Raw genomic sequence first — 26,488 nt, 5'->3', positions numbered from 1 at the left:
CATGTTCACCCTGACAGTTGGAATTAAACCAACATAATCTACTTATAGTCTCAAAGCTGTTTGTTTATAAAATGTTAAAGAGGGAACAGTTACATGGTCACCCCACTCAAATGGACAAGCCCATTACAAACAAAATTAAGCGCAGGTGTACAGCAATCTGTGGTAAGTTGCATGCACTGATTTGTTTGTTTTGAGTTTTATGGTTTCTTTTAAGCCAATGTTTTGTTTGAAAGTTGGACATTTCAGATGGAAATAGATTTCGTATGTTTTTTCATATATCATCATGTGCCTGAATTTTAAAATCTGCAGATGCAATGTTTTTATATATACAGTACAATCAGATTATATTTATTTGGAGAAATGCAGCTACTTTTTAACAAGTAGGATAGTTTATACTATATGTATGCTAGAACATTTATGATAGATAGGATGTAATTAGCTCGTATGCATGTATATTTGTATTTAAGCTCTATATAGTCCATATATAAAACAGTAATGATGCAATTTACAATAAGCTATTGTTAGGCAGTGATGGCATCACAGATGACCATGCTAGAAGTGTTTTGGCCACTAGATGTCTCTAACCAAGTGGGCCTCAAAGAGCTTCCAAGGGGGGCATTGGTGACAAGATAAAATCATAAACTCATATTACTGAATTGAAAGTGGTACATTGAACAGTTGTTTTGTTAGATTGTTTATTTTAAAACACTGAAGAAGCAATATTGGTTTTATGTCAGGAAATATTTGTACAAAACAAAATGTAAATGTTGCCTGTGTAAGTATTCAACACCACACTAATATTTGGTAGAGCCACGTTCTTTGCAGTAACAATTTTGGGGAAGGTATGTACCAGCTTTGTAAATAGTGTCGGAGTGAATTTGCCCCATGCTTGGCAGATTTGCTCCAGGTTGTTCAGGTTGGTTAGTCAATGCATGTGCACAGAAATTTACAAATGCTGTGACAGACTCTCATTGGTAATAAAAATTGAAATGTACTAGGCAACTCTAGGACATTAACCCTTTTGTCCATGAACCACTCCAGTGTGGCTTTGGACTTGTGCTTGAGACCACACATTTGTTGAAAGGTGAATTTCTGAAGCAGGCCTCTCTTACATTTACTCCCATCCATTTTAATAAGATGCCCATTCCCTGGTGATGAGAAGCACACTGCATAATGCTGCAACCACCATAGTTCATACAGTAGTAGTATGTTTTTTCTTCAGGCATGGGCAGTGTTACTAGGTTTGTGCCACTCACAGCGCACTGCATTATGGTCATAAAGCTCAATAGCACCTGACCTGTATACACTCGTATGTTGTCTGGCCAACAAAAGACACGCTTTCAGATGGTACTTTTATATTTTCTTGCCACCTTCTAATATAGGCCAGGTTTATGCAGAGCTTGTGACATGGATGACTGGGGCACCATTACTAAACTCTAAGCCTCTGAATAAAAAAAAAAGGTACCTTTGAGGGATGTCCTTTTCTTGGCAATAGCTAGGTGGAATGATGCAGCTCCCACTTCATGGTAATTGATTCAACTGTGCTCTCTGGGATTTCCAAAGACATGTACAGTGGGGAGAACAAGTATTTGATACACAGCCGATTTTGCAGGTTTTCCTACTTACAAAGCATGTCTGTAATTTTTATCATAGTTACACTTCAACTGTGAGACAAAAATCCAGAAAATCACATTGTATGATTTTTCAATAATTAATTAGCATTTTATTGCATGACATAAGTATTTGATCACTTACCAACCAGTAAGAATTATTTTTTTCTTTAAGAAGCCTTTTCTTTTTCTTTAACAAGCCTTCCTGTTCTCCACTCATTACCTGTATTAACCGCACCTGTTTGAACTCGTTACCTGTATAAAATACACCTGTCCACAACACTCAATCAAATCTATTTTGAGTTTCATAATATCATATTAAACAGAACAACATTTCAAATTAACCATTTTTTATTCAGTATTGTATGCAAATTGCTTGAATAGCATTCCACAGAATATAAAAGCAAAATCTAATCATAAAACTATGAATTAAATCATTGCTTGCTCTGAAAACTGAAATCTTCAGTTTTGCTCTAGAAAGGTCTGCCACTAAGAACATTAGCTGCTATACAATTCTCATCTGACTGCAACTCCCACCTGACCATTTCATGTGTCAGTACAGGGTTGCCTACAAAATTTTTACAACATTAAAATCTTGTTATCAGATAACAGAATATACAATACGAATGAATGAACAGCCCTGAAAACTAAATGCATGGCCTGACTAAACCTTGAGGATGACATGCATGTTGCCCTGTCGAAGATCTCTCCAGACGCTGACCGTATTATTTCCAGAAGCCAGCAGTAGTTCTCACAGCAAGTGAAAGGCTTTTGCAATTACATTCTATTATGATTGTTTTTCTCCAAAGCTCAATTTCTTTGTAAAGAAAAATGTATGATCATGCAATGAAGGCTGATGGCGCTGGCTATTTAATATAAACACAATGAAAACTTTTAGTGAAAAGCAAACAGGGAAGATTTCATGTCTCAAAGGGATCCTGAAATATTTTCTTGGACGCAAGGGGGCCTAAGAGGGAAAAAGGTTGAGAGCTACTTTTCAAACCTTCTCCCTTTTCTTCAAGTTGCTGTTGGTAAAGAGGAACTGCAAAAAGGTCTAATTACTGCAATCGAAAAGCCTTAATTCAACAGACTTTGAAAGATGCTGCTCAACATCTTGATAAAGGTTATTAGCTCTCGCAACAGCTTCCAATCATTTCCCTTATCATAATTAAGGACGCTTGTTGGATTTTGAAAAACTAATATAAACAGTTGTAAAAAATGTCCAGTGTTTTTAGCTTTAGTGGTATTGTCAGGTTGGTATTATTGGTCTGTAACTGTCTTATTGACAGTCCCATGTGAATAATCAAAGTCCCCAACCCCCAAATCAAAGACGGGACAGCAAAAGTCCCTGAAATAGATACACAATAGGTATAAAGTTAACCAATTTTTCATAATTTGTACAGAAAGCACACCATTTGTACAAACCCATTTTGGAATGTTTTAGTATATAGCTACTTAACGCTGGAATCTTTTCTCCCCTATACATTTTTATTTCTTCAATGTAGATATTTTTCTGTGATAAAGTCAACCATCACATGCTATTTTATTTTTATATTCTCAAGTTTGTGTAGGACTGACCTATTTCTATCCTTTATCGCCACCCAATGGACAATGAATTGATTGCAGTCATGCACCCCAGATTTCATTGCATTGCAATAAGCCCAAAGCCACTGAATCGGTCTTTATTAAGGCAAACCCCCTGAAGGTTAAGAGGCTACTCTTTTTTCATTATGTATTAAGTTATTAAGTAAAATAACTATATTTAGGCAAATCAGTTTTATATTAATAACAAAAGAGATGAGAGAGATGGTCCATATATTTTGTCAATAAACCAAGAGTTACATCATCACTGACTCCGTCAGTCAACTTCTTCCCCTGTTAGCAAAGACACAACTAAGTAAGTTGGACCTGAAAAAGAATGCTTTAAGCAGACAGTTTCTTCTCACAGCCACTTTCAGGAGACTATAGAAAGTGCCCATTCTTTGGACTGTGCAGCTCCATCAGTGTCTTATATGAGTACTGGTGCATCCATTGGCACATAACTGTCTCCACTAGCACCTTCTTATGTGGTGTGGTCAGTGAATCAGTCCCTTCAAACAAAGATGTTATGATGATCAGAAGGTTGTGTCGGGGTTACCTGCACATCCTCATGGCTTTCTGGTACAATGGCTTTCTGGTACAATACACAGTTAAGTCTGGAAATATTTGGACACTGACACAATTCTCATAATTCTGTCACTGTACAACCAAAACGCAATTGAAGTGCAGACTTTTGACTTGGATTCAAGGGGTTGTACAAAGATATTGTATGGAACGTTTAGGGATTGCAACCATTTTCATACACAGTCCCCTTATTTCAGGGGCTCAAATGTAATTGGACAAACACAATCATAAATAAAATAATTAAATGCTCATACATTGTCAAGAATCCTTTGCAGGCAATGACTCATTGAATGTCTGGAATACATGGACCTCACCAAACGCTGGGTTTCCTCCTTTGTGATGCCATTACTGCAACTGTCTTCAGTTGTTGTTTGTTCATGGGTCTTTCTGCCTTAAGTCTTGTATTTTGCAAGTGAAATGCATAATTCATTGGGTTGAGATCAGGTAATTGACTCGGCCATTGCAGAATATTCCTTTTCTTTACCTTAAAAACTCGCTCCTGGGTTGCTTTCGCAGTATGTTTGGAGTCATTGTCCATCTGTAAAGAGAAGCACCATCCAATCAACTTCGCTGAATTTGGCTCTATTTGAGCAAACAATATATCCCTAAACACTTCAGAATTAATCCAGCTGCTTCTGTCTTCTGTCAATAAAAAATAGTGACCCAGTGCCATAGGAAGCCATGCATGCCCATGCCATGACACTGCCTCCACTGTGTTTTACAGATGATGTGGTATGCTTCGGATCATGAACCAAGCCTCATATTTTTTTCTTCCCATCATTCTGGTACAGGTTGATCTGTCCAAAGAATGCTGTTCAAGAAGTGGGTTGGCATTTCTAGATGTTTTTTTTGGCAGTCTAATCTGGCCTTTCTACTCTTGAGGCTTATGAATGGTTTGGACCTTATAGTGAACCCCCAGTATTTGCTTCTCTTTATGGTATACTTGGATAATGATATGCCTACATCCTGGAGAGTGTTTTACACTTGGCTGGATGTTGTGAAGGGGTATTTCTTTACCATGGAAAGGATCCTACAATCATCCACCACTGTTGTCTTCCGTGGACATCCAGGCATTTTTGTGTTGCAGAGCTCACCAGTGCGTTCTTTTTTTCTCAAAATGTGCCAAATTGTTGATTTGGCCACTCCTAATGTTCCTGCTATCTGATGGATTTATTTTGCAGCCTGAGGATGGCCTGTTTCACTTGCAGTGAGAGCTCCTTTGACCACATGTTGTGGGTTCACAGGAACAGCTTCCAAATACGAATTCCACACCTGGAATCATCTCCAGACCTTTCCCCTGCTTAACTGAAATAATGAAGGAATAGCCCACACCTGTCCATAAAACAGCTTTTGAGTCAATTGTCCAATTAGTGTTGACCCCTTGAAAAAGAGGGGGCTACATGTTAAAGAGCTGAAATTCTTAAACCCTTCCTCCAATTTGGATGTGAATACAGATCCTGCACTTTAAGCCCATATTCATTATTTTACTGTAACCTGAATATATTTTGGTAAGCTTGCATCAGTCTCCAATTATTTCCGAACCTAATTGGAACTACCCCTGGGCTCTCACACTACAGCCCTTGCTCTGGGCCTTTCGCAGCCGGTATACATAGAAGCCCTTGTCCAAATAATATTATATTTTCTAATGTCTCCCGGCAACACCGTCACACTGTACTGTTTCCATTCAGGGAACGATGCAGTGACGAAGCCTTCCGAGGTGAGTGAGAACTCACCAAGAACTGCTCCCTCAATACCTGGACAAGCTCTTTACATTTCCTGCCCTGTTGTCAGCAGCGATGAGACAATAATTCACAAATGTGAGCTTTCAAGGTAAACAATTCCTTTACTTTTGGGTTCTCTTCCCTGTCAGGAGTTATATTCCATGGTGACAGGTGGAATTCCAGAGACCCAGGAGATGCTGAGGCAGCGTTTTGACCACATCCTCTACACTGGGAATACCACAGTGGGCAGTTTGGTGATGGAGGCTGCAGTAAAACACCTAAGGCCTGGACTCTTGTGTCCACACTCGAAGAGTCCCTGTTACATCCACAAGGACAGTGACATAGTTACATTTTAAGACAGCTAGGTAAAACAAACAGGCAACTCTGTAGTTTTAAGTACACTCTACTTGATAAATTAGTTATCAGCAAAAGTCAGTACAAGAAGGAAGACAATGCAAGGAATAAACATAAAAGTGTATCAGAATCACTTCAATTGATGTCAGGTGACAGAAAATTACCTTTTTACATGATTTGGAATATGATCATAAAGGTTGAGCAAACTTAAGCAACAGAGGCAACCAAGACCTTTTGTTGCCTGTTGCTACGGACAATATGAGATCCGTTGTTAATCTGTATGTCCATAATGCTGTATCGTTTTAGAAAGACAGCTAACTCCATTAACCCTAAGACATCTATGGCTCACCCCCCCAAATCATCCACACATTATGGTCACATCAACCAGCGCCACTGCAATTGACTGATGGGTCTGCTTGAGGGGTTCACTGTGGAACTGGGGGGAGAGACCCATCACCGTTGCATATTGGTATGGAACTGGTTGATTCACTGGGCTGGCCTCAGGCTCCTGTACTTTTGCAGTTTTTAATGCCAATCAATCCAATTCTGAATCAACTCTGGGATACATACCCTCTGTTGGTGGGGTCATGTGCTATTATAACCGACTGTTCATGTCTTGTGACCTGTTTCTCTTTAAATATAAATGAAATGTCCTAATTTGCTCCTCCTCCAGCTCCAACAGTGAGAACAGACGTTCCCCCTTCCACCAGACAGATGTTGGAGGGGATCTTTGGTCCTCTGTTGCTCATAGTGACTGTTAGTGATGTGGATGAAGCCGTTCGCTTCATCAATGGGAAAGAAAAGCCTTTAGCGCTGTATGTTTATTCTTCTAACAAGAAGGTAGGCTATTGCCTTTGAAACAGTAGGTCTCTATAGATGAAGACTGGAATATAACGCAGGCAACAGTAACATTATTTTTATTTTGTCAATGTGGTGATAAAGTGAATGATTGCAGAGACCAGCCGCGGTGGGGAGGTAGTCACTACGTGCTCAACTCCCTTCCCTTTGGGGGAGTAGGTAAGAGCAATAATGTAAAATACAGGCACTTTAGGAGTGTTGGCCAGCTGAATGGAGAATGTCCCCATGAATAATATCCCACCCCCAACATGACCTTACTTGCAGCTTTTTGGAATGGGCAGGTACCGCGGGAAACACACAGCCATCACCAGGCGTGCCTGATCAGATCCTTGAGCAAGGAGTGCATTAACATGGCCAGGTACAAGACCCCTCACAAGCAAAGCCTGGCTAGACTTGCCATAACAAGCCCCCTGTGACCTTTCCATGGCCTCTTTTGTGTGGGCTGTCCTGGCCACCATATTAGCCTGTGTCACCCTGATAATAATTCTAGTCCTGTGTTTCAAGCAGCACAACCTCTGACAAATGTAACTTATTAAACGTAATTGTTCACGAATGCACTGGAATTTCTGTATTCTAATGTATCCTCCCAGATGTATAATATCAAGAATGTCCCTACATTATGAAATGAGGTTTTATAGTTCAACCATGGTTTATGATACCAGAATTCTCTAGCTGTGAGTCCATAATATAAGACTTAATTTTTTTAATCAATTACCTCAGGATCCAGAGATACTTAAAAAATTATAACTTTACTTTCCATTTCTTGAATTAGCATAGATACTCAAAACATTTTAAAGAACATAGGCATACAATTTTGAAAAAATAAAATGGAAAATAAATACTTTGTACATTTAGTAGCTAATAACAATTTGTCAACACTTGTCAGTATTGAAATGGCTTTGCTTTAGTTCAGATGAAGCCCTAGGAAATGTTGCATCCAAATGTTTCTAATAACTTTATAACCGAATAAACTAAGTCACTGTCCAGCATGTTGTTGGTGTTAATGCACTGACTACTTTATTTCTTCAAAGAGCAAAATGGCTGCCAGTTCAGTTTGTCGTCTGGTTAGGAATGGGTCTCTGGATTGAATACCTTAGGGCTAGGGCTCTGACCTGGTCAGACACTGTAGCCCAGGAAGCTTCCAGCGATTGCCATTGTGGATGCGTAGGTCCAGCCACTCCTGCTGTGCCACAGCCAGGTACGACTCTTGCGGGGTGGAAGCCAAGAGCTCTGGGGTCATGGAGCCCTCTGCCTGGGCCAGGGCCTGTTGACATGCAGCCTGAAGGTCCATGCTCTCAAAGGTATTCTGACTGCTCGATGATTGGTCCACTACATCGGCACTACTTGGACCTGAGAGGTAAAATAATTGACATAAAAGTAGTTTCACAGCTGCTACCATCTTTGTCTTGGCATTAGTTCACAACAATGAGATTGAAGTTAACCTAATTGCTGTCAATGGTAAACGCCCCCCCCCCCCATGGGCTCTTACAACAGCGTCTGAAGGGCTCCCAGCCTCGCGAGGGCATGTAGGGCTTCGAAACTGGCTGCTGCAGCAGGCACACAATGGCATTGTCGACCTGGTGGAAGACCCGGAGAGACAGCAACCTCTGGTGAATCTCTTCTGACAGGCTGTACTCCTCAGAGCGGATGAGGTCCCGAATCAGGTCAAAATCTTGCTTCAGCTGCAGTGCCCCTTGGATACTGAAGGAGAGTAATAGAAGGGTTGTTGAGTGGGTGTGTCTATCGCTTCCCTTGCTAGTGCTCTGTTAGGAGACATAATTAATGATAACACAGTACAGTGGTTCCCAACCAGGGGTACTAGGACCCCTTGGGGTACTTGGCCTTTCCACAGGGGGTACTTGAAAACACTCATGACACCACAGACTTACTAGTGAAATGAACATGAGGGGGTACTTCAGGGGTACTCCAAGCAGTGCAAATTCACACTTACAAATGTCCTTGTTTTTCAAAGAAAAGGACAGTCAGGTCACTTCAGTTATTAAGGCAGGTGTGGAAAATGTTCGCGATTTATACAAATAAAAACTTCTCAGAGTCTGGTATAACGGTTGATTATTTCAAGTTTAATTACGTGGATCCACGGGAACAATTGCCTGATTGCTCTGATTACATATTATGGCTTCAAGCTCTTTATACTCCTTGTCAGCCCCCAAAATATTCTTTCTAATGCTATGAGATACATACAAAACAAGTCGTCATACTAATAGGAAAACAAGATAGAACCCTATACTGCCATAGCAACCATAGTTCTAGGTCATAGTTACCAGACCTCCTGATCTGAGCTACCCCTAGTGTCCTACACAAAAGGAAGAATACAGAGGAGACACAGGTAGCTTTACCTTGGCGCCAACTGAACAGGGTCGTTGATAAGATATGGGTTGAGGCCTGGTGCCTTGGTTGTGGCCCTAATCACTTCTAAGAACAGGGCATGCTTACCTAGGTCTTCTTCTATATGTGGCAACCATGAACAGTCTAAAGCAATTTCAGGCCTAGTCTAATACTTCACTTCAGGTACATGTCAAATCAGTTATTAAAATGACAATATTAATGAACTGCATCAGTCAATTGTCGTCAGTTGTTTTGTTTTTTTACTAGTAAATGCAAAAGTACATTCAGCGGACAAGGTAAAATCAGTCTCACTTGCCCGAAGTACAAGAGGCTGAAAAAAATGAAAGTCAAACCCAGTTGCATGGATGGATAGATGGATACATACATATGTACAAACCCAATTCCAAAAAAGTTGGGACACTGTAAAAATTGTGAGTAAAAAAGGAATGGAAAAATTTACAAATCTCATAAACTTATATTTAATTCACAATAAAATATAGATAACATATCGAATGTTGAAAGTGAGACATTTTGTAATGTAATGCCAAATATTGGATTTCATGAGAGCTACACATTCCAAAAAAGTTGGTAGCCAGGTAGGACAGGTAGCCATAAGAGGCCGGAAAAGTTAAATGTACCGATAAGGAACAGCGGGAGGACCAATTTGCAACTTAATATGTCAATTGGCAACATGATTGGGTATAAAAAGAGCCTCTCAGAGTGGCAGTGTCTCTCAGAAGTCAAGATGGGCAGAGGATCACCAATTCCCCCAATGCTGCGGCGAAAAATAGTGGAGCAATATAAAAAATTACAAAGTGTTTGAAGTTATCATCATCTACAGTGCATAATATCATCCAAAGATTCAGAGAATCTGGAACAATCTCTGTGCGTAAGGGTCAAGGCCGGAAAACCATACTGGTTGCCCTCAGAAAACATTGTCGGTGAACACAATCCACCATGCCATTCGCCGTTGCCGGCTAAAACTCTATAGGTCAAAAAAGAAGCCGTATCTAAACAGGTGTTTTCTCTGGGCCAAGGATCATTTAAAATGGACTGTGGCAAAGTGGAAAAGTGTTCAGCGGTCAGACGAATCAAAATTTGAAGTTCATTTTGGAAAACTGGAATGCCATGTCATCCGGACTAAAGAGGACAAGGACAACCCAAGTTGTTATCAGCACTCAGTTCAGAAGCCTGCATCTCTGATGGTATGGGGTTGCATGAATGCGTGTGGCATGGGCAGCCTACACATCTGGAAAGGCACCATCAATGCTGACAGTTATATCCAAGTTCTAGAACAACATATGCTCCCATCCAGACGTCGTCTCTTTCAGGGAAGACCTTGCATTTACCAACATGACAATGCCAGACCACATACTGCATCAATTACAATGTCATGGCTGCATAGAAGAAGGATCCGGGTACTGAAATGGCCAGCCTGCAGTCCAGATCTTTCACCCATAGAAAACATTTGGCGCATCATAAAGAGGAAGGTGCGACAAAGAAGACCTAAGACAGTTGAGTAACTAGAAGCCTGTTTTAGACAAGAATGGGACAACATTCCTATTCATAAACTTGAGCAACTTGTCTCCTCAGTCCCCAAACATTTGCAGTCTGTTATAAAAAGAAGAGGGGATGCCACACAGTGGTGGCCTTGTCCCAACTTCCACATCATTGCATTCTGTTTTTATTCACAATTGTACAGTGTCCCAACTTTCTTGGAATCGGGTTTGTACATAGATAGATACATACATAGATAGACAGAACATATTAAGAGACCACTGCAACTTTTTCTTTCCTTTCCAAAAAAGTCAAAAAGGAAGGTTTAAACTTAGGGTTAAAATTAAGAGACCACTGCAAATTGAACGCTTCTGTTCCTCACTCAAAACCTTCCTTTTCAACTTTTTTGGAAAAGAAAGAAAAAGGTGCAGTGGTCTCTTAATTTTTGTCCGGAGCTGTAGATACATACATATACATAGATAGACAATCAGTCAAATTAGTCTCTCCAGTCAGAGGCTCTTAAGTAATATCATTTTTAGTATTAGTTGCATATGCTGACTAAGAATCAGGTTTGGTAGGTCATTCTGTATACATACCTGAACTTGATCTTCTGCTTGAGGATGTGCTCCATCCAAGCCTCCATGAATGCTGTCATGGCCTCAGTCAGGGCCGGGGCCCAGGCCTCCTTAGGCAGAGGCTGAACCCCTTCCAGAACCTGGCCTATGACACTCTGAGCAGCAGAGGCAGCATAGTCACTGGGACAGCTGGGGAACTCTTTGACACAAACAGATGTAGTAACACATAAGCATTGGCTCCATACACAAAATAGAGAAATACTCAAACAGCGGACATGTTTCTAATATTTATTCAGTCCCATAGACTACCATTAACCTGTTTTATAGTTCACTCTCCAGTGTTTCGCTGAGGGCATTGTCTGCTCAAAGATTTCCTCAGACATTCTCTTACAGTCCATGGAGAATATTCTTAGCACCCGTTCAGAGAATACCTGAAACAATGCAGATTATAGTTTATTAAAAATAATTGCCCAGTTTCTAGATCTCTATCAAATATTACCTATATCCACTCAAACATTTAATGAAGTAATGAAACACTGCATTCCTCCTGCATAGGAATGGTGTAAGCGCACACCAGTCCAAAAGAACATCCCCATGACTACTGATTGGCCAGTCCAAACTCCTTAAGATGATGACATCCCTTTTTTTTTTTAAAGGCTCTGTTATTATAGGTGTAAGAGACAAAAGAATATAAACTTACATCACATTGGTCTACAAATGGACAAGCATGACAGCATCTTTCACCTGTAGGTCCATGACTCCCTGGGTAAGCTGTGCAGCCTGCTGCTTGAGGAGATGATGATTTCCAACCACACTCACGGTCTCCACATGCCGCAGCAGCCTCTCCACTGACGCCCTTAACACCTTAAAGCACAGAAAACACGTCCCTCCGTGTCAACAACCTAAATGTCCACAATTGGGTTTTCCAAACAGCAGCCTATCCCCTATATAGTACACTACTTGTGACAGGAGCTCCCGTCCAAAGCAGTGCACTATATAGGAAACAGAGTCCCACTTGGGACACAGCCTCACCTTAAGGTCACCTAAGGTGATGAGCAGGAACTTGTTGAGGGACCAGGAGGACAGGAACTGGTAGGCCTTGCTCATGACCCAGAAGGTGGAGGTTTGAACAGATGCTACCGCCCTGCAATATGAGCCTAATCGAAGGGATGTCATCGCCCGTGCATTACAGTCACCTGATGACGGATCAAAAGGAATATTACCAATGTGGCCTGGTATAACATTCAACAGAAAAAAGAAAAGGAGAATGACACGTGAATACCTGTAGAGTAGGTCGCCGGGCCAAAATAACATGAGTGTTGTAGACTGAGGTGATTTACTGATGAATAAGTAGTTCATCATATCACCGCCACATGGATGCGGTGGTTACCTTGAGCAGAATGGGCTGAAGTGTGAAGACACCGGAGCACTGTGACCAGTGGAGGAAAGAGCTGTGAGAGGTGTCCCATGGTACCAGTCATAACCATACAGTTCTCCTGATCAACTCCTGGAAGACATTTATCCTTCAGTCCAGAGCCCAGCGCTGCACACATCACTGCAATACGTACATACATAGAGACCGACACACAGATGAGTGGCAATACCTTTGCCAGCAATAACCAAAAATAAGATGTCATATTATTATAGCTACCTGATGCTAATGGTTGTCACAGAAACTGACCTTCATCCCAGTGCCTGAAGACAGCGTTAGACAGGAGCTGTAAGGTAAAGTCATCAACCACGCCTCGACACTCCTCCGGGAAGACCTCTGGAAATCATCCAATGATTATTTATCAGACTACAGACTCAGACAGCCATGAACTGTGATTAACAACTGGCAGCATGTTACCTGCTCTACAGTTGTGATTCAGCCACTTGACCAACTGGAGAACCATCTGGTCACTCCACTGGTTAACACTACCCAGAGAGCTTCTCCGCGGTGGATGGTGGAAGCGATGGATGAGGGCTTGGCCAAACTCCCTCCAGAGCATAGTCCTGTAACGACCAAAGAGTTCCACACAGGCCCCAGACTGGCCTACGTCCAGCCACTGGACTGACTTGGGTCTCTTCATCTCCAGCCTGGCTTCGTCTGTGGGCGAGGACCCTGCCTCACAACCCCTGGGAGAATACTCTGGCGTGTGGGTCCGCTCCGCCATAGGTCTGTTGGCGATGTGCGGAGCCAGCATGTCAGTGGCAGACACCAGGGCCTGGAAGAGAATCTCCAGAGTCTTTGTGTCCTGACGGATAAAGGCTGTGAAGGGAGAATCACAAGACCGAGAAAAAGGCTGTCCTGTCCCAGATTCATATGAGGTAGCCCGTGGGGAGCTCTCCAGTGAAGGCCCATCAGGACCGGGCTCTGAGGGATGTAGAGGGGGAAGCAGGGGGAAAAGGAGTTCCAGTTCCTCCCATGTAGGAGCTTGGGCTCCACTGTGCAGGGCCTGGGAATAGAGGCAACTCTGTTGGGAAGCCCATTGGTAAAGCTGCTCTGCTGCAATTTGCCCCCTGTGCTCTGACATTATTCTCATCAGTTCAACCACCGGGAGCGGCGCCGGGAAGGTACTGCCCCTGGCGGCCTGCATCCTAGATGGCCCATACCAGTCGGACAGCAGCAGGGTCTGAGTTCTCCACCGAGAGTCTCCCCGCTTGACTCTCTGCTCTTCCAGCACCTGGTTAAAGACTTCAACCCCAGCCAGGAGGTCTTCTAAGGCATCTCGAGGCACCCTCGCTAGCTGGGCTGAAGCCAGAGCTGAGAGGGCTGTATAGATACACTGCTCCATCAGTACCAGGGCCTGTAGGCCCAGCACCCTCAGTGTCCGCCGCATGACAGCGAGGGTCTCCGTCCTCTGGAACAGAGTTGTTCTCAGCCAGACGTCGGAGCGGGCTTTGGCACATAGAGACTCCCAATGGCTCACATGGACACGCAGTTCCTGGCATGTTGCTTCCATCCCGAAGCACCAGGCAGAGTTTGGTCGCTCCAAAACTCGACTCCTGTTCGTCAATAAACCTAGCTCACGCTCCAACAAACTGGTCAGTTTGTTGACATAGAGCATGGCGACTCTGGTACACCGTGCATACTCATGGAGAAAGAGGAGTTGTGCGCGCTGCTCCAGCAGGCCCTGCAGCTGCCCATAGTGTTGGCTGAGGGCAGCGCTTCGAGGGTGGTGGTAGAAACTGCCCTCGGTAGAGAGCCCCCTGACACAGCTCTGCAGCTGGCCTGTCAGCGGACTCCGCAACACTTGGCACTGTGCACTGAGCCCCAGCATGCCCTGCTCTAGCTGCTGGAGCCTGCTAAACGACCGAGCCATGAGGCCCGGGCACACTACAAAGTTATTTCGGTTTCCAAATTTCCAGATATCATTATCACTTCTTCACCCTGAATAGCCACCTCAGGGTGGGGTGGAAGAGAGTCCACAGTAGGGTTTTTTCACCTTGTGCAGAGACTTGGTGAACAAGAAGCTACGTGTCCAGGCGGCTGAAGAAGAAATTAGCAGAATGTTACAGAAATGAAACATCCCAATGGCTCCAAAAATGTAATTATTTTCATGAAAGCACTACAAAACACTGGCTTCTTCCCATGCCTTGAAAGGTATATTGGCAGAATAGGCACAGGTATATTATCTAATAGTAATACTTAATCACAACATACAAATTGTAATAGGAACTGTAAATGTGTAGAAAAACATAAGTCTATGTACATTGCATACTATATACAGTTTTAACCCTTCTGTTCCTCTCTCAAAACCTTCCTTTTTGACTTTTTTGGAAAGGAAAGAAAAAGGTGCAGGTCTCTTAATTTTTTCTGGAGCTGTATATTCTGTCCCTATATGTTGTCCATTGTCTACCCCAAGCAGACAAAAAAAAATCCTAGTCTGTGTAAATGTACATGGCAATTAAAAGGGATTCTGATGTATACTTTCAATAACAAAAATGTGTTATAGCCACACCTTGTATCTTTTTCAAGTTATAGGTGATTATGTGATACCTACAACTTAGGTAGTATGCCTTCTGCAACTTAAAAAACCTTCTGCTGACCTTTCTGTAATATCTATACCGGAGGGTGTCCATAACAATAATGATAATGTTATAATCAGACTTATACAGTCACATGTTTTTGATTCAATAAATGTTCTGTGTGTGGTCTTCTCCACACACACACTCCTTCCCTTATCTGAACATTTTGATTAGGATTGAAACCAATGTTCACTGCCAAAAAACTAACCCTAAATATTTGACAGCCTTACAGGGCAATAAAGCACAAGTATCATGTATTATGTATAAATGTGGTTCGGACATCAGACACAATTTAGATAATGCCCTTTTTCTGACATATTTCAGATCAAATTTGGTCAACCTCGGTTGCATTGGGTCTTGTGGGTGGCGGAAAGGAATTTCATAGTTACAGTTCGGCTACATGAGGATAAGACAACTTTGTGAGGCTAATACACTCCCTGGAGGAGCACTATAAAAACACACTAAGTTTTGTTTCATTTGCTTATTCTGAGAGACATTCAAGTGGTTATTCAGCTTGAACATAACTGGAACTGTCCCATCATCATCTTCTTCCGCTTCATCCGGGGCCGGGTCGCGGGGGCAGCAGTCTAAGCAGGGATGCCCAGACTTCCCTCTCCCCAGACACTTCCTGCAGCTCTTCCGGGGGGACACCGAGGCGTTCCCAGGCCAGCCGGGAGACATAGTCCCTCCAGCGTGTCCTAGGTCTTCCCCGGGGTCTCCTCCCGGTGGGACGGGACCGGAACACCTTTCCTGGAAGGCGTTCCGGAGGCATCCGAAACAGATGCCCAAGCCACCTCAGCTGACCCCTCTCGATGTGGAGGAGCAGCGGCTCTACTCCGAGCTCCTCCCGGGTGACCGAGCTTCTCACCCTATCTCTAAGGGAACGCCCAGCCACCCTGCGGAGAAAGCTCATTTCGGCCGCCTGTATCCGGGATCTTGTCCTTTCGGTCATGACCCAAAGCTCATGACCATAGGTGAGAGTAGGAACGTAGATTGACCGGTAAATCGAGAGCTTCGCCTTGCGGCTCAGCTCTTTCTTCACCACGACAGACCGATACATCGACCGCATTACTGCAGAAGCTGCACCGATCCGTCTGTCAATCTCCCGTTCCATCCTTCCCTCACTCGTGAACAAGACCCCTAGATACTTAAACTCCTCCACTTGAGGCAGGCCCTCTCCACCAACCTGAAGTGAGCAAGCCACCCTTTTCCGACTGAGGACCATGGCCTCAGATTTGGAGGTACTGATTCTCATCCCCACCGCTTCACACTCGGCTGCAAACCGTCCCAGCGCATGCTGAAGGTCCTGGTTTGAAGAGGCCAACACGACAACATCATCCGCAAAGAGCAGAGACGAAATCGTGTGGTAAACCTGACACCCTCCTGACTGTCCCATATCAGTCACAAAATCTTTGAGAAAGGGGGTCGCTGACCTGTTGTCTAGAAGTCAACGGTTCTTGGTTCTTAATCACAGGAAATGTCTGTGCTTTAGGTGGATGAAGACAAAGAAAAGTAATATCAGAACATGCAGAGTGCCAAATCTAAATGAAGTGAAAACTATTTATTCACATTCCACACTGTCAATGCAGAAGTTAAGGAACAGACATACCTTCTGCTTCGTCCAAACTTTCCTTCCTGACCACATCCAAAAACCTTCCCATTCTTGGACCCTTGATGTTTCCAAAAAATCTGAGCCATGCCAAACACCAGGACCCAGCACTCTGGTGTCTTTCACAAAATATCACATTACCGTTAAAAATAATTAATAAAATGTCATTATAGTTAGAATACAGACATTTCCAGGAAAAAGCACTGACCTTAACACACACTCAAGGCAACATATCTGTAAGCATGTTGTTTTACAAGTCTTTAAATGTTTCAAAATGTAAAATAAATTACTGATGTACTACTAGGACGAAATAATAGACATGAATGTTCCCTTGCTTTTCAGCACCGGGGTTCGTGAGGTGTCACGAAACCCCTTAGATAGGGTATTGATCGAGAAACTGCAAACGTTGTCAAGTCTAATGTTACGATTTAAATGCAATAATACAAACAAGTTACCTCTGATTAAACTATTTATAATATTCTGCCTTTTCGTTTTCGGGTTTTTTAACAAAAGCCCGATTGACAAACACTTGAATGCTGTCCCAGAAGAGTTACCTTACCGCACCACGTAGTATAGCCCATTGTCTCCACGCCGATAACTGGACAAATGCGCGTTAATAGGATTTTAGCAGTTTGACAGATACGTAACTACTTGATATGCTAATATTGTCTTGGTACCTTTTAGCTACAAAGAACTAACAAACGGAGGTAAACATGTGAGTTTTGTAGAGAACATGTCAACATAGCTTAAACCAATTTCACGTCGTTGGACTATGAAATACGCTTGTCTCCTGAATCAAAAATGTATTTTGACATCTAAGTACTGTAAATTAGTTCAGAAACGATTGTCCTCCATGCGCTACAGGTTGACAGCGTTGAGCTACCCTGCCTAAATTCTAGCAGGTTTCCAACCCTCTCCAAGAGACAAACTGAGCGAAAATGTTAAGCGTAGCCATGGAAACCATACCTAAGGCTAGGCTATTTTTTCATAAAACGTCGATAGTGCGCGTTACCTGTGGAATCTATTCAATGTCCGACGTAGGAAGTCCAGCAAGAGAAACCTTTGGAATGTTGACTTCTAATGCTTTTTCTTCACACGGTTAGCTTTGGCAAGCGAACACATCACTGGTAACGTTTCTATATTTCCCCCCTTTCCTTTCTGCTAGTAATATTCTCACTTAGTTGACCATCGCTGGATAATTTTACAAAGCATCCACATTGCTAGTAGCTGAAGTTGCTGGCTAATCAATAAACGTTGTATTGTAATTACGTTAGCTACCTAAAAACGAGCTACTTCCGTTACGTTAACCCTTCTCTGGGGATTAGTGCAAGCAACTGTTTGTAGCTAATGTATCATTAGCCTAACCTATTTTGGTTTGTAATCCGTGCAGCAAGTAGCTACGCACGAATGCACAGTAAACATCCGTGGTCCTGCAATAGCACGCTAGCTACATAATACAGCCTACGAAGAGAGTCCCTTTTCAGATTAGCAGGGAGCGAGGTTACCGCGCTCGTCCGCTAGATAAATTAACACGTCAGTGCTAGTGACCGCCCCATATTTTCACCCACAGGCCAACTGGTATTCGCTAATGTTTATCAACCAACCATGCTCTTATTGTAAGCAATAAACAAATGTATAATAACATTTATTATATATTTTATTAAAAACCCATTATTAACAGAAGGCTCAAAAAAAACAACAGCACAACATGGTACTCAAAAACAGTTAAAATTTTTAACAAAAAATTTACACAAATTACTCAATGTTTTCTGGGCATACATGGCATTAAAAACTGCAAATGCAATGCAAGCATCAACCGCCAACTTTGAAGAAAACAAAATAATTATATACAATTCAGTTCACTGACTTGGATTCAATCCATATTTAATGTCTCCTGGAACTTTAAGCATTCAACTGCCCCCCCACCCCCACCTACTGGAGTCTTAGGCATGGATTGCCTATGAACACACCAGTCATTGGGTAATAGGAGTGTCGATTAGCCTTTTACAGAAACTGCATTCAACCAGAGGTGGTTATCACAGGTAAGTGTCCATTTTTTGCATGGTATGGAGGACTTTTCACATTTTCAGTTAAACCATGTCAAGATCAACAGATGCTTCCATTTTTATCATCTTGCTGGGAGTTCCATGGCAAGTGTCCTAGAAGAAAGAAAAAAAAGTATATAACTTACTTCAATATAGACCAACGGTTACATTCAAACATATCAAGATTGGATAAATAACATACCAATTGAGATGAAGGGGCCTTAGTGACTTTGACAGGCTGTGCGCTTGCATCTGAATCCAGCTCCGGGAAGTCCAGCTCGATATCCATTATATCATCCAAATCAACCTCCTCTCTAAATGGGTAATGCAAGAAAGACCAACTGGTTTACAAACATGGTTTGAGTCTGTCTGATGAAAGGGGATCAACAGAGCTATACCTTTAGCAACACACATTTCTTATGAAATGTTCCTAATATAATTTCAGGAGAAAAACATGTTCACAATTCTAGGATTATATCAAGCAGGATTTTAAGGGGCAGTTTCACCACAATATAGGCATTAAGGTTATTCCAGGACTAAAATCATTTTCCACAGAGATTGATTTTAAAGATTGTTTGAAATACTAGGATAAATGGGCTTACATGGCTTGTAGTTCACTGCCCTGTTGGGCTGGAGGGTCCCATGCATGAATTTTCACTTTCCACAGCTTAATCTGCTGGTCCCATGAGCGCCGGCTGTACTTCTTGAACTTGTTGGGGGTCTTAGGATGTGCTGGCTGCCTCAAATGCCTACCAAAACAATGGACAAACCATTGTTTAATATTACCTTCTGATCTAACAGGGAAGTATGTAATCTAACATGTTGAAAAATGAAAACAAAAGTTGTACACGTTCTATTTTTCTTACTTGGGTACTTCCTGAATGTATCGGTCATAGGCAAGTGTGTTCTTGCCATAATTGATCTGTTTCTGCCTCCTCATCAGGACTTCTTCATCATCCTCCATGCCTTCGCCAGGTACAGGAGAGTCCCTGGAGTCTGAGCTAACACAACAGGACACAGATGAATGATATCTAATTAATATTGTCTGAGTTCCAGTTTGAGCTATTATGCAATCACCAAACAGATCTGGGACCAGGCTATGCAAAACATGAAATATATATTTTTAAATACCTTCCAGAAGAGTTTGTTCTTTCCCTTGGACCAAAATCTGCTGTCAATATCCTCCTCCTGTAACTGAAAGAAACAATTACATAAGCCATTTAAATATTTCAAAGGATATTTGATAAAAAATAGAATAATCTACAGTGACTGCTGACCGTTGCATATCACGACGAACGCTTGTGCGCATTTCGTCAGTCTCCACTTCACTCCCCCAGTCTGTGCACCTGGAAACTGGACCTCCACTTTCTGGAGTAGTAAAACTGTAAGAGAAATTACATGTGGTTAATACAACCCTGTTTCTCTAGAGGAATGCTGATGTCTCAAAACACTAATTCAAGATGGCTGCTGTGGTGTGAAAAAGATACATACAACACCCTTTTAACCATTGTGGATTGCTTTCTTATAACAGGATGACATACATGGGGAACATTTGGATTTGGCAACCACCTGCCAACCTAGAAAATACTCAAAGGCTTACAGCTCATAAAAAAAAAAATCTACTTTATTAACAGCTGTGTTCCATTGCACTTATAGACCTCATAGGGCTCTAGTCAATACTAGTGTATTATATAAGATGCAAACAAGAGCTCAACAGCAAATCAACCTAAAATATTGGGTTTGATACCACCTCACTCAGAAGATTGAATTATATTTTACCTAACAGGCCTGTTGTCCGGGTGCTTGTGCGTGGGGTTGCTTTTCTTCAGATCACTGGTACTAGTAGAGTCCACATCACCATTTGATCTCATACTGCCATCAGCTCCACGTTTCCGGCAATTAGACCACTTCGAGGGTCCCCGGTTCCTAAAAAACAAATGATATTTGAATCAACATGACTTAAAGATCATTTTATTCCCAACAAAATTGTTAAAGAATAAGGCAGACTTTGTGTGAAACCAAAGGCAGCAGGCATCAACAGGAATGTTCTCTAGCTTGAAATGAAAGTACATTTAGATTTATTCGGAAATTCATGCAAATGTTAATTATTTTCTATAAGAACGTAATTAAATAAATGTTGCCAAAATTATAAATGGTATTTTGCAGGTTCCCTAAAAATCTAATTAGGTAGCAAAGTACTTTAATACGAATCTTAGTTACTCAACACCACTACCTAAAAGCAGGGGAATGGGGCTAGAGAAATAAAACCCTTCGAAATGCTTGGTTTAAAAAAATAACGACTATCCAAAACAAACACATTTCCTCGTGCTTCGTTTTTCACGAACTTAAAACAATTTAACATCATGGGTTCTGACGGGTTACGAGTACATCGAAGTACTTGAAGCATTTTAGCTAGTCACAAAACATTCAAGAATGAATGGGCACCTATGAATAATTTAAATCAAACATGGGATGTAGCAACTGCTTATTGAGCCTTAACCTTAAAAGGAAGATATTCATTCTCTTATTGTATATGGTTGTTGCAAATAAGAGGGGTGAAACTTATGTCCATTAGTTGAGATGTTACAAAAAACAGTACAATAGGTGCTTCGGCGCCATAGTATGCCATGAGCGCGAAATGTTATGCTACCTAATGTAACAAGCTAACATTTCCTGATTTCTAGCTGAATTCCAAATCAGTTTGGCAATCATAAATAGCTAGCTAGTAACATTTGCATGGAAAGTATCAACAAGCAAGCTAGCAAATATTTAAACGGTTTCCACTTTCTACGTAGTTATTTACAGTACATTAAGTCCACGGTAGGTCGATAGCTTGTAGGTAGCCAGCAGTAACGTTAGCTATTTAGCAGGTCTTCAAAATATACCTTTGTTAACTTAATGTCAAGAAAACAATAGTTAGCCAAAATCATCGTCTTATAAACAAAAGCACTTTATAAACAAACCACTGTACCGTTTCCAACAATACAGAAGTTAAATGCTAGCTAACTAGTAGGCAGCATTAATGTGCCTGATTTCGCGGGAGAAGACTGGCGCGAGAAAGCTCAATGGCAAACTCTATCCACATAGTTTTGTTCCTATATTACACTGAAAATCTCATGACAACTCACCTATTTTCATCTCCATTATATTCACCGTCGGCGCATTTAGACTTCTGACGAAACGACATTTTCAACGACAGTTACAGATAAACACAGGACTACACTTCTGGAAAGATTATCTGGACGTGATACAGGCAAAGCCAAGGAGGAACTGCGTTTCCTGTGTGAGTGTACAATCATGCAAAATGACAGAAGGGGCGGGCTTTGGCGCATATGTAGGCATCTCCACCGTTTTTCCAGAGACATCCGCTGATGTCACTGGTAATCACAAACGAAGACCCGCCCGGTTTTTTATCCAAGCTGTGGACTGACCCCACTCACAGATAAAAAGTAGAATGCGACCATAGTATTTCCATTTTGTCCCCCGAAATATCACATATATGTTTCACTAAGTTTAAATCGTTGAATACAATACATTATAAAAAGTGAGAAAGGTGCAATTTTAATAAGGGTGTGTAGACATTTGATGTAGAGTAATGCCACGGTATTTAAAAAAATGATAGAATGTTTAGTTAAACAGATAGACTTTTTCAAAATAAGAACACACCAAAATATTTGACCAATTTATTGCATAGCTTCCCAATACTTTTATTCAGTTTCTTTCCACTTTACAAAACATGACTCCCAAAATAATTAACCCTTTCCCTAGGTTAGGTAACTTTGTTTTCTTTCACCTTATTGTGGTATATCACCTAATGGATTTTCAGAAACAAACTTAAAGAGTGGACATTTTAAACATAACGGATACATTATTAAATAAGATAAATGTTGATTGGATATGTACATACCAGATCAAAAATCCTCATTACCTCAAATCCTGATGACTACATTATTTTATGAATTTTTATCAACCTACTTGAAGTTCTGTATTTGCACAACAGCACTCTTGAAACAGAGATAGTTAAATGGAGAAATTGTGTTTTGCTGTAATGTCCAGACATACTTATTTTGGGGCACAGCTTAACCTAAACTTGATCTATTCAGCTACAATGGTTGAAAGGTGCCAGAGGTCATTTTGTAGCCTATGGAGGGGAAACATTTATATAGAATCAAAACTAACAACAAAGCATTTGGAACAAAACTACAAATACATCAAGGTTTTCCATCAATGAAAATAGCAGGGTAATTTACAAGGCACATTTTGAAAAGTCATCCCAAGGGCAATCTAATGCATCTAGCAAACCAGCAGATCTCTATGCGCTGTCTTCAAATGGACAGGGACAAAGGTAGTATTGAGTGATCAGGTGACAATGCAGACATCCAGGATACAGAACCTGGCCCTGCAAGTGGGGCAAGGCACTCTGCTGCCCAACCAGGTCTCAGGTCTCTGCTGGTCCTGGCGGCTGGCAAACCATTTTCCCATACAAGTGAGACACCACATAGGTCTACAGTAGCACTGCTGGCACTCCCCTTCACCCTCTTCGTGGCACAGCCGCAGCAGTTTGATGTTGGCTGGCACCTGCATGCAACCAATGCAGGACTCCAGCTCCTAAGTACAGAGGCAAAAAAGTACTGAGCATAAGGCAGGGTCATTCATTAAATGTTGAATACACTAAATGGTTCACCCATATACCATATAAGACAGGTCAGGTTTCAGGTGCTATGTCACAATAATTTCATTGTGCAGGATGACTATGTTGTTCAGAGCATTTGACAAATAAACCTTGGAACAAATTGAAACGAGGTTCACCTGTCCACTGGTCAGCTGGTAGATTTGGTTCATTTCCACCTGGGATTTGAAGGTTTCCAGGAAGAGGTCACTCATGGTCTGGTGAATAACCACATTAGCAGCATTCCTGATTGGTGCATGCAGCTTCTCTCGGAGCTCTGCATATTCTGTTGAGTTAAGCCTAAACTTGCATGAATAATTAAGAATTTAGTATTTATGAAAATACAATGCACAGCAACATAATCCCTCAGAAAAGCTTTATTTGAATTAAGCAGGTGTCATAATGGTGAATAAATATGATATGACTAATTAAGCGATTTCGAAAGCGGTTGGTATTCTCTTCTGAAATTAACTAACAAGACAACAGCAAGCTTTGCCTGTAGGTACAGTAGTGTTAGCAACTTTACCTTATGTCAAAGGGCTTGACACTGGCGTTGATGCTAGCAACACGAAGTGTCAGGATCTGCACAGGACTGACTGAGTCTGGGGAGAGCTGGTGTTGCCTTGATTCTATGACCGTCAAGTGAGTGTCTTGCTGCAGTGCAATGTGTACATAATATGTGGTGACCTTCATGATCCAGGTGTCAGTGATGATGACCCTTGCACCAGGAGCACCAGTTGCAAACTTGTCAATGCGACGGAACTCTGTGTTAACAGAGGAGGCAACAACACCCCAGCCGGACTGAGGCAATGCATGGGCTTTGAGGTTCTTTGAAATAGGATGATTTTCCCATTTGTGTCGAGACCAGTAAATGACAAGCACCCAGCTAAGGACCTGCAGAGCCAGTGAAAATGTGAAGAAAGCCCTCCAGCCATCACTTATCAAGTGTACATAGGCCAAATTATTTTCTGGAGCAGCTATGCACATTCCAATGTAGTACCCTGTTGGATACAGAACAGAAAGTTTGCAGACATAATAGCCCTTATGTTGGAATTATAAATAATAAAGCAAACTAGCCGTTTGCTTTATGAAGTCAATAAAGTTAGCAAAAACAATGCAATCATTTTTAGACTACTAATGAAATACTATTAATTGATATTTTATGACGAACTGCTTTTCAGTCTTCCAAGTCACTTACCAAGAGGCAAAGTTGAGTGAACTATTAAAGTGACGCTCGTTCTCCTTACATGATATTGAATGAAACCGACATCTTCACTTCCTAGCCAACATGAAAACAGATTTTGCACAGTGAAACCAGCTGATCTGAATTCGTTTGGTGTAAATACAAAGCAAAGCGCAAATACTACGTAGGCTAACGAAAACGTTACTTCTGGCCGATCCATGTTACTAACATAGGATGTTACCACTTGTAATGTCCGGGTACCTAGCTAGTAGCTAGAACCAGGAAAAAAACATTTAAGAAAACACAACTTCCTGTGCCACGACTTTAAACCAATTTTTCTAAATAAAAGTCTGGACGTTGCAGCACACACGGGTTGGTATGAAGAGGAAAGAGAGAAGTTGTGTTATGAATTTAAAGGGGTGGGCAGAGAGTGGAATCTGTCAGGAATTCTGGGAACAGAGGGAGAGGGAATGAGAGTCGTCTGGGAGGCACTTTTTACTTTCTTAAGTAATACAGGGCTAGCAAGTAAAATCTAAGAGCTGGACAAATTAAATGATGTTACACACTCTTGTACAGTAGGTGGCGGTATGCACCTAAAAGTTGATTGCGATCTGCCATGAATCCCGAAGAAGAAGAAGAAGATGATGATGATGATGACGACGACGACGACGACACGGGTTGGGTGAAAACATCACGTAACGAGAGCCCAACGCTGCTATTGAACAGTGTTGTGTATATTCTTGCTTTATTTTATTGTTATTTTTTGTCTAGCTATATTTTTGCATATATACTCTTCTTCTTAACTCTCACTACGTAGTTGTGTGCCATGTCACAATAATTTCATTGTGCAGGATGACGCGGTGTTGTTCGGTGTATTTGACAAAACTTGGAAACTCGAAATATTCGTTCGCCGGGCCTATCTTGTTTTAATTATTACTCCTGTCACTTCACTGATGATGTAGCAAAAAAGTAGCTACATCAAAAAGCAAGTAAACATTTTGTTCACAAGTCGTCTATTTGCAATGTACTTTTTTCCCCAAGCATTTGGAGACTTAATACGCTGTCAACCGTTGGTACATTAACCAGTTATTTGTATCTCAGTTCCTATGGATGGATGGATGGATGTATGTTTGTTAGTTTTTCGTTTGATGGGAAAGTTCTAGGTATGTTCCCATTACCTATTTAAGAACATTATGGGAAATTATTAGAAAAGTTTCAGAAGGTTTACAAAGGTTTCAGTTTTTTTATATCTGTACCTAATTCACTCAGCCTTGCAGCCCCAATGGTTACTCACATGTTAAACTTGGCCATGCATTAACTGCATTTTCCTTGCTCTTACCAGTTGATATCCTGAAGCTAGTGGTGGCTGGCTGCCCAACATCATGCCCTCAAAACCAAATCCCCTTCTACAGACCATCTCAAGAGTCTTTCTCCCATTCCTCACCTCTTCAAGTATTTGCTGAGCACTGGCTGTGTCCCAGCGGACTTCAAGATGGCCAGAGTAGCCCCCTCTTAAAGAAACCAACAGTTGACGCCTCTGATATGGAAAACTACAGCCCTGTATCTTTCCAGTCTTTTAATTCCCAGACACTTGAGCACGTCTCCACCAAACTCTCTTCTTACCTCTCTCAGAACAATCTCCTTGACCCTAACCAGTCAGGATTCACAACGGACCACTTCACCAAGGCCGCTCTCCTCTATGTAACAGAAGCTCTTTGCACTGCCCAGGCTAACTGTTTCTTCTCAGTTCTCATCCTCCTTGATCTATCCACTTCCTTCGACACTATGAACCATAACATCCTACTCCAGGCGGGTGCAACCAAACCACTGCAACTCATTCAGAATGC

General features: G+C 41.7%; 3 protein-coding genes across 7 annotated transcripts; all 3 read right to left on the bottom strand.

The window, feature by feature from the left end:
* Nucleotides 1-7,436: 7,436 nt before the first annotated feature.
* ccdc142 (coiled-coil domain containing 142) lies at nt 7,437-18,264 on the bottom strand. Of its 4 annotated transcripts, none has more exons than XM_020045649.3 (12): nt 17,299-18,263; nt 16,745-16,863; nt 16,569-16,621; nt 12,974-14,596; nt 12,806-12,892; nt 12,515-12,679; nt 12,157-12,320; nt 11,869-11,988; nt 11,441-11,555; nt 11,146-11,323; nt 8,196-8,407; nt 7,437-8,056 (listed from the first exon to the last, which is right to left on the bottom strand). In XM_020045649.3, exons 4-12 carry the CDS (start codon nt 14,427-14,429, stop codon nt 7,806-7,808), a joined length of 2,748 nt encoding a protein of 915 aa, XP_019901208.2. In that variant the 5' UTR covers nt 14,430-14,596; nt 16,569-16,621; nt 16,745-16,863; nt 17,299-18,263; the 3' UTR covers nt 7,437-7,805. The 4 variants fall into 4 exon arrangements, with proteins under 4 accessions (XP_019901208.2, XP_010896971.4, XP_010896962.4 ...); XM_010898669.5 differs by having other exon boundaries at nt 17,304-18,263; XM_010898660.5 differs by having other exon boundaries at nt 17,757-18,263.
* Nucleotides 18,265-18,383: 119 nt separating this feature from the next.
* On the bottom strand, nt 18,384-22,108 carry slbp (stem-loop binding protein). Of its 2 annotated transcripts, none has more exons than XM_010898633.4 (8): nt 21,918-22,108; nt 20,569-20,715; nt 20,067-20,171; nt 19,921-19,983; nt 19,656-19,790; nt 19,392-19,538; nt 18,992-19,103; nt 18,384-18,903 (listed from the first exon to the last, which is right to left on the bottom strand). In XM_010898633.4, exons 1-8 carry the CDS (start codon nt 21,974-21,976, stop codon nt 18,835-18,837), a joined length of 837 nt encoding a protein of 278 aa, XP_010896935.1. In that variant the 5' UTR covers nt 21,977-22,108; the 3' UTR covers nt 18,384-18,834. The 2 variants fall into 2 exon arrangements, with proteins under 2 accessions (XP_010896935.1, XP_010896942.1); XM_010898640.4 differs by having other exon boundaries at nt 19,921-19,977.
* A 350-nt stretch (nt 22,109-22,458) lies between these two features.
* Nucleotides 22,459-25,415, bottom strand: tmem129 (transmembrane protein 129, E3 ubiquitin protein ligase). The gene is made up of 4 exons (XM_010898613.4): nt 24,657-25,415; nt 23,985-24,459; nt 23,599-23,758; nt 22,459-23,397 (listed from the first exon to the last, which is right to left on the bottom strand). The coding sequence occupies exons 1-4, from the start codon at nt 24,859-24,861 to the stop codon at nt 23,149-23,151; spliced, it is 1,089 nt and encodes a 362-aa protein (XP_010896915.2). The 5' UTR covers nt 24,862-25,415; the 3' UTR covers nt 22,459-23,148.
* Nucleotides 25,416-26,488: the final 1,073 nt, after the last annotated feature.

The sequence above is a fragment of the Esox lucius genome, chromosome 4, assembly GCF_011004845.1.
Source record: "Esox lucius isolate fEsoLuc1 chromosome 4, fEsoLuc1.pri, whole genome shotgun sequence".
In the NCBI taxonomy this organism is placed as follows: domain Eukaryota; kingdom Metazoa; phylum Chordata; class Actinopteri; order Esociformes; family Esocidae; genus Esox; species Esox lucius.
Note: the sequence above shows the minus strand (reverse complement) of the source record. Positions and strands in the feature narration are given on the sequence as shown.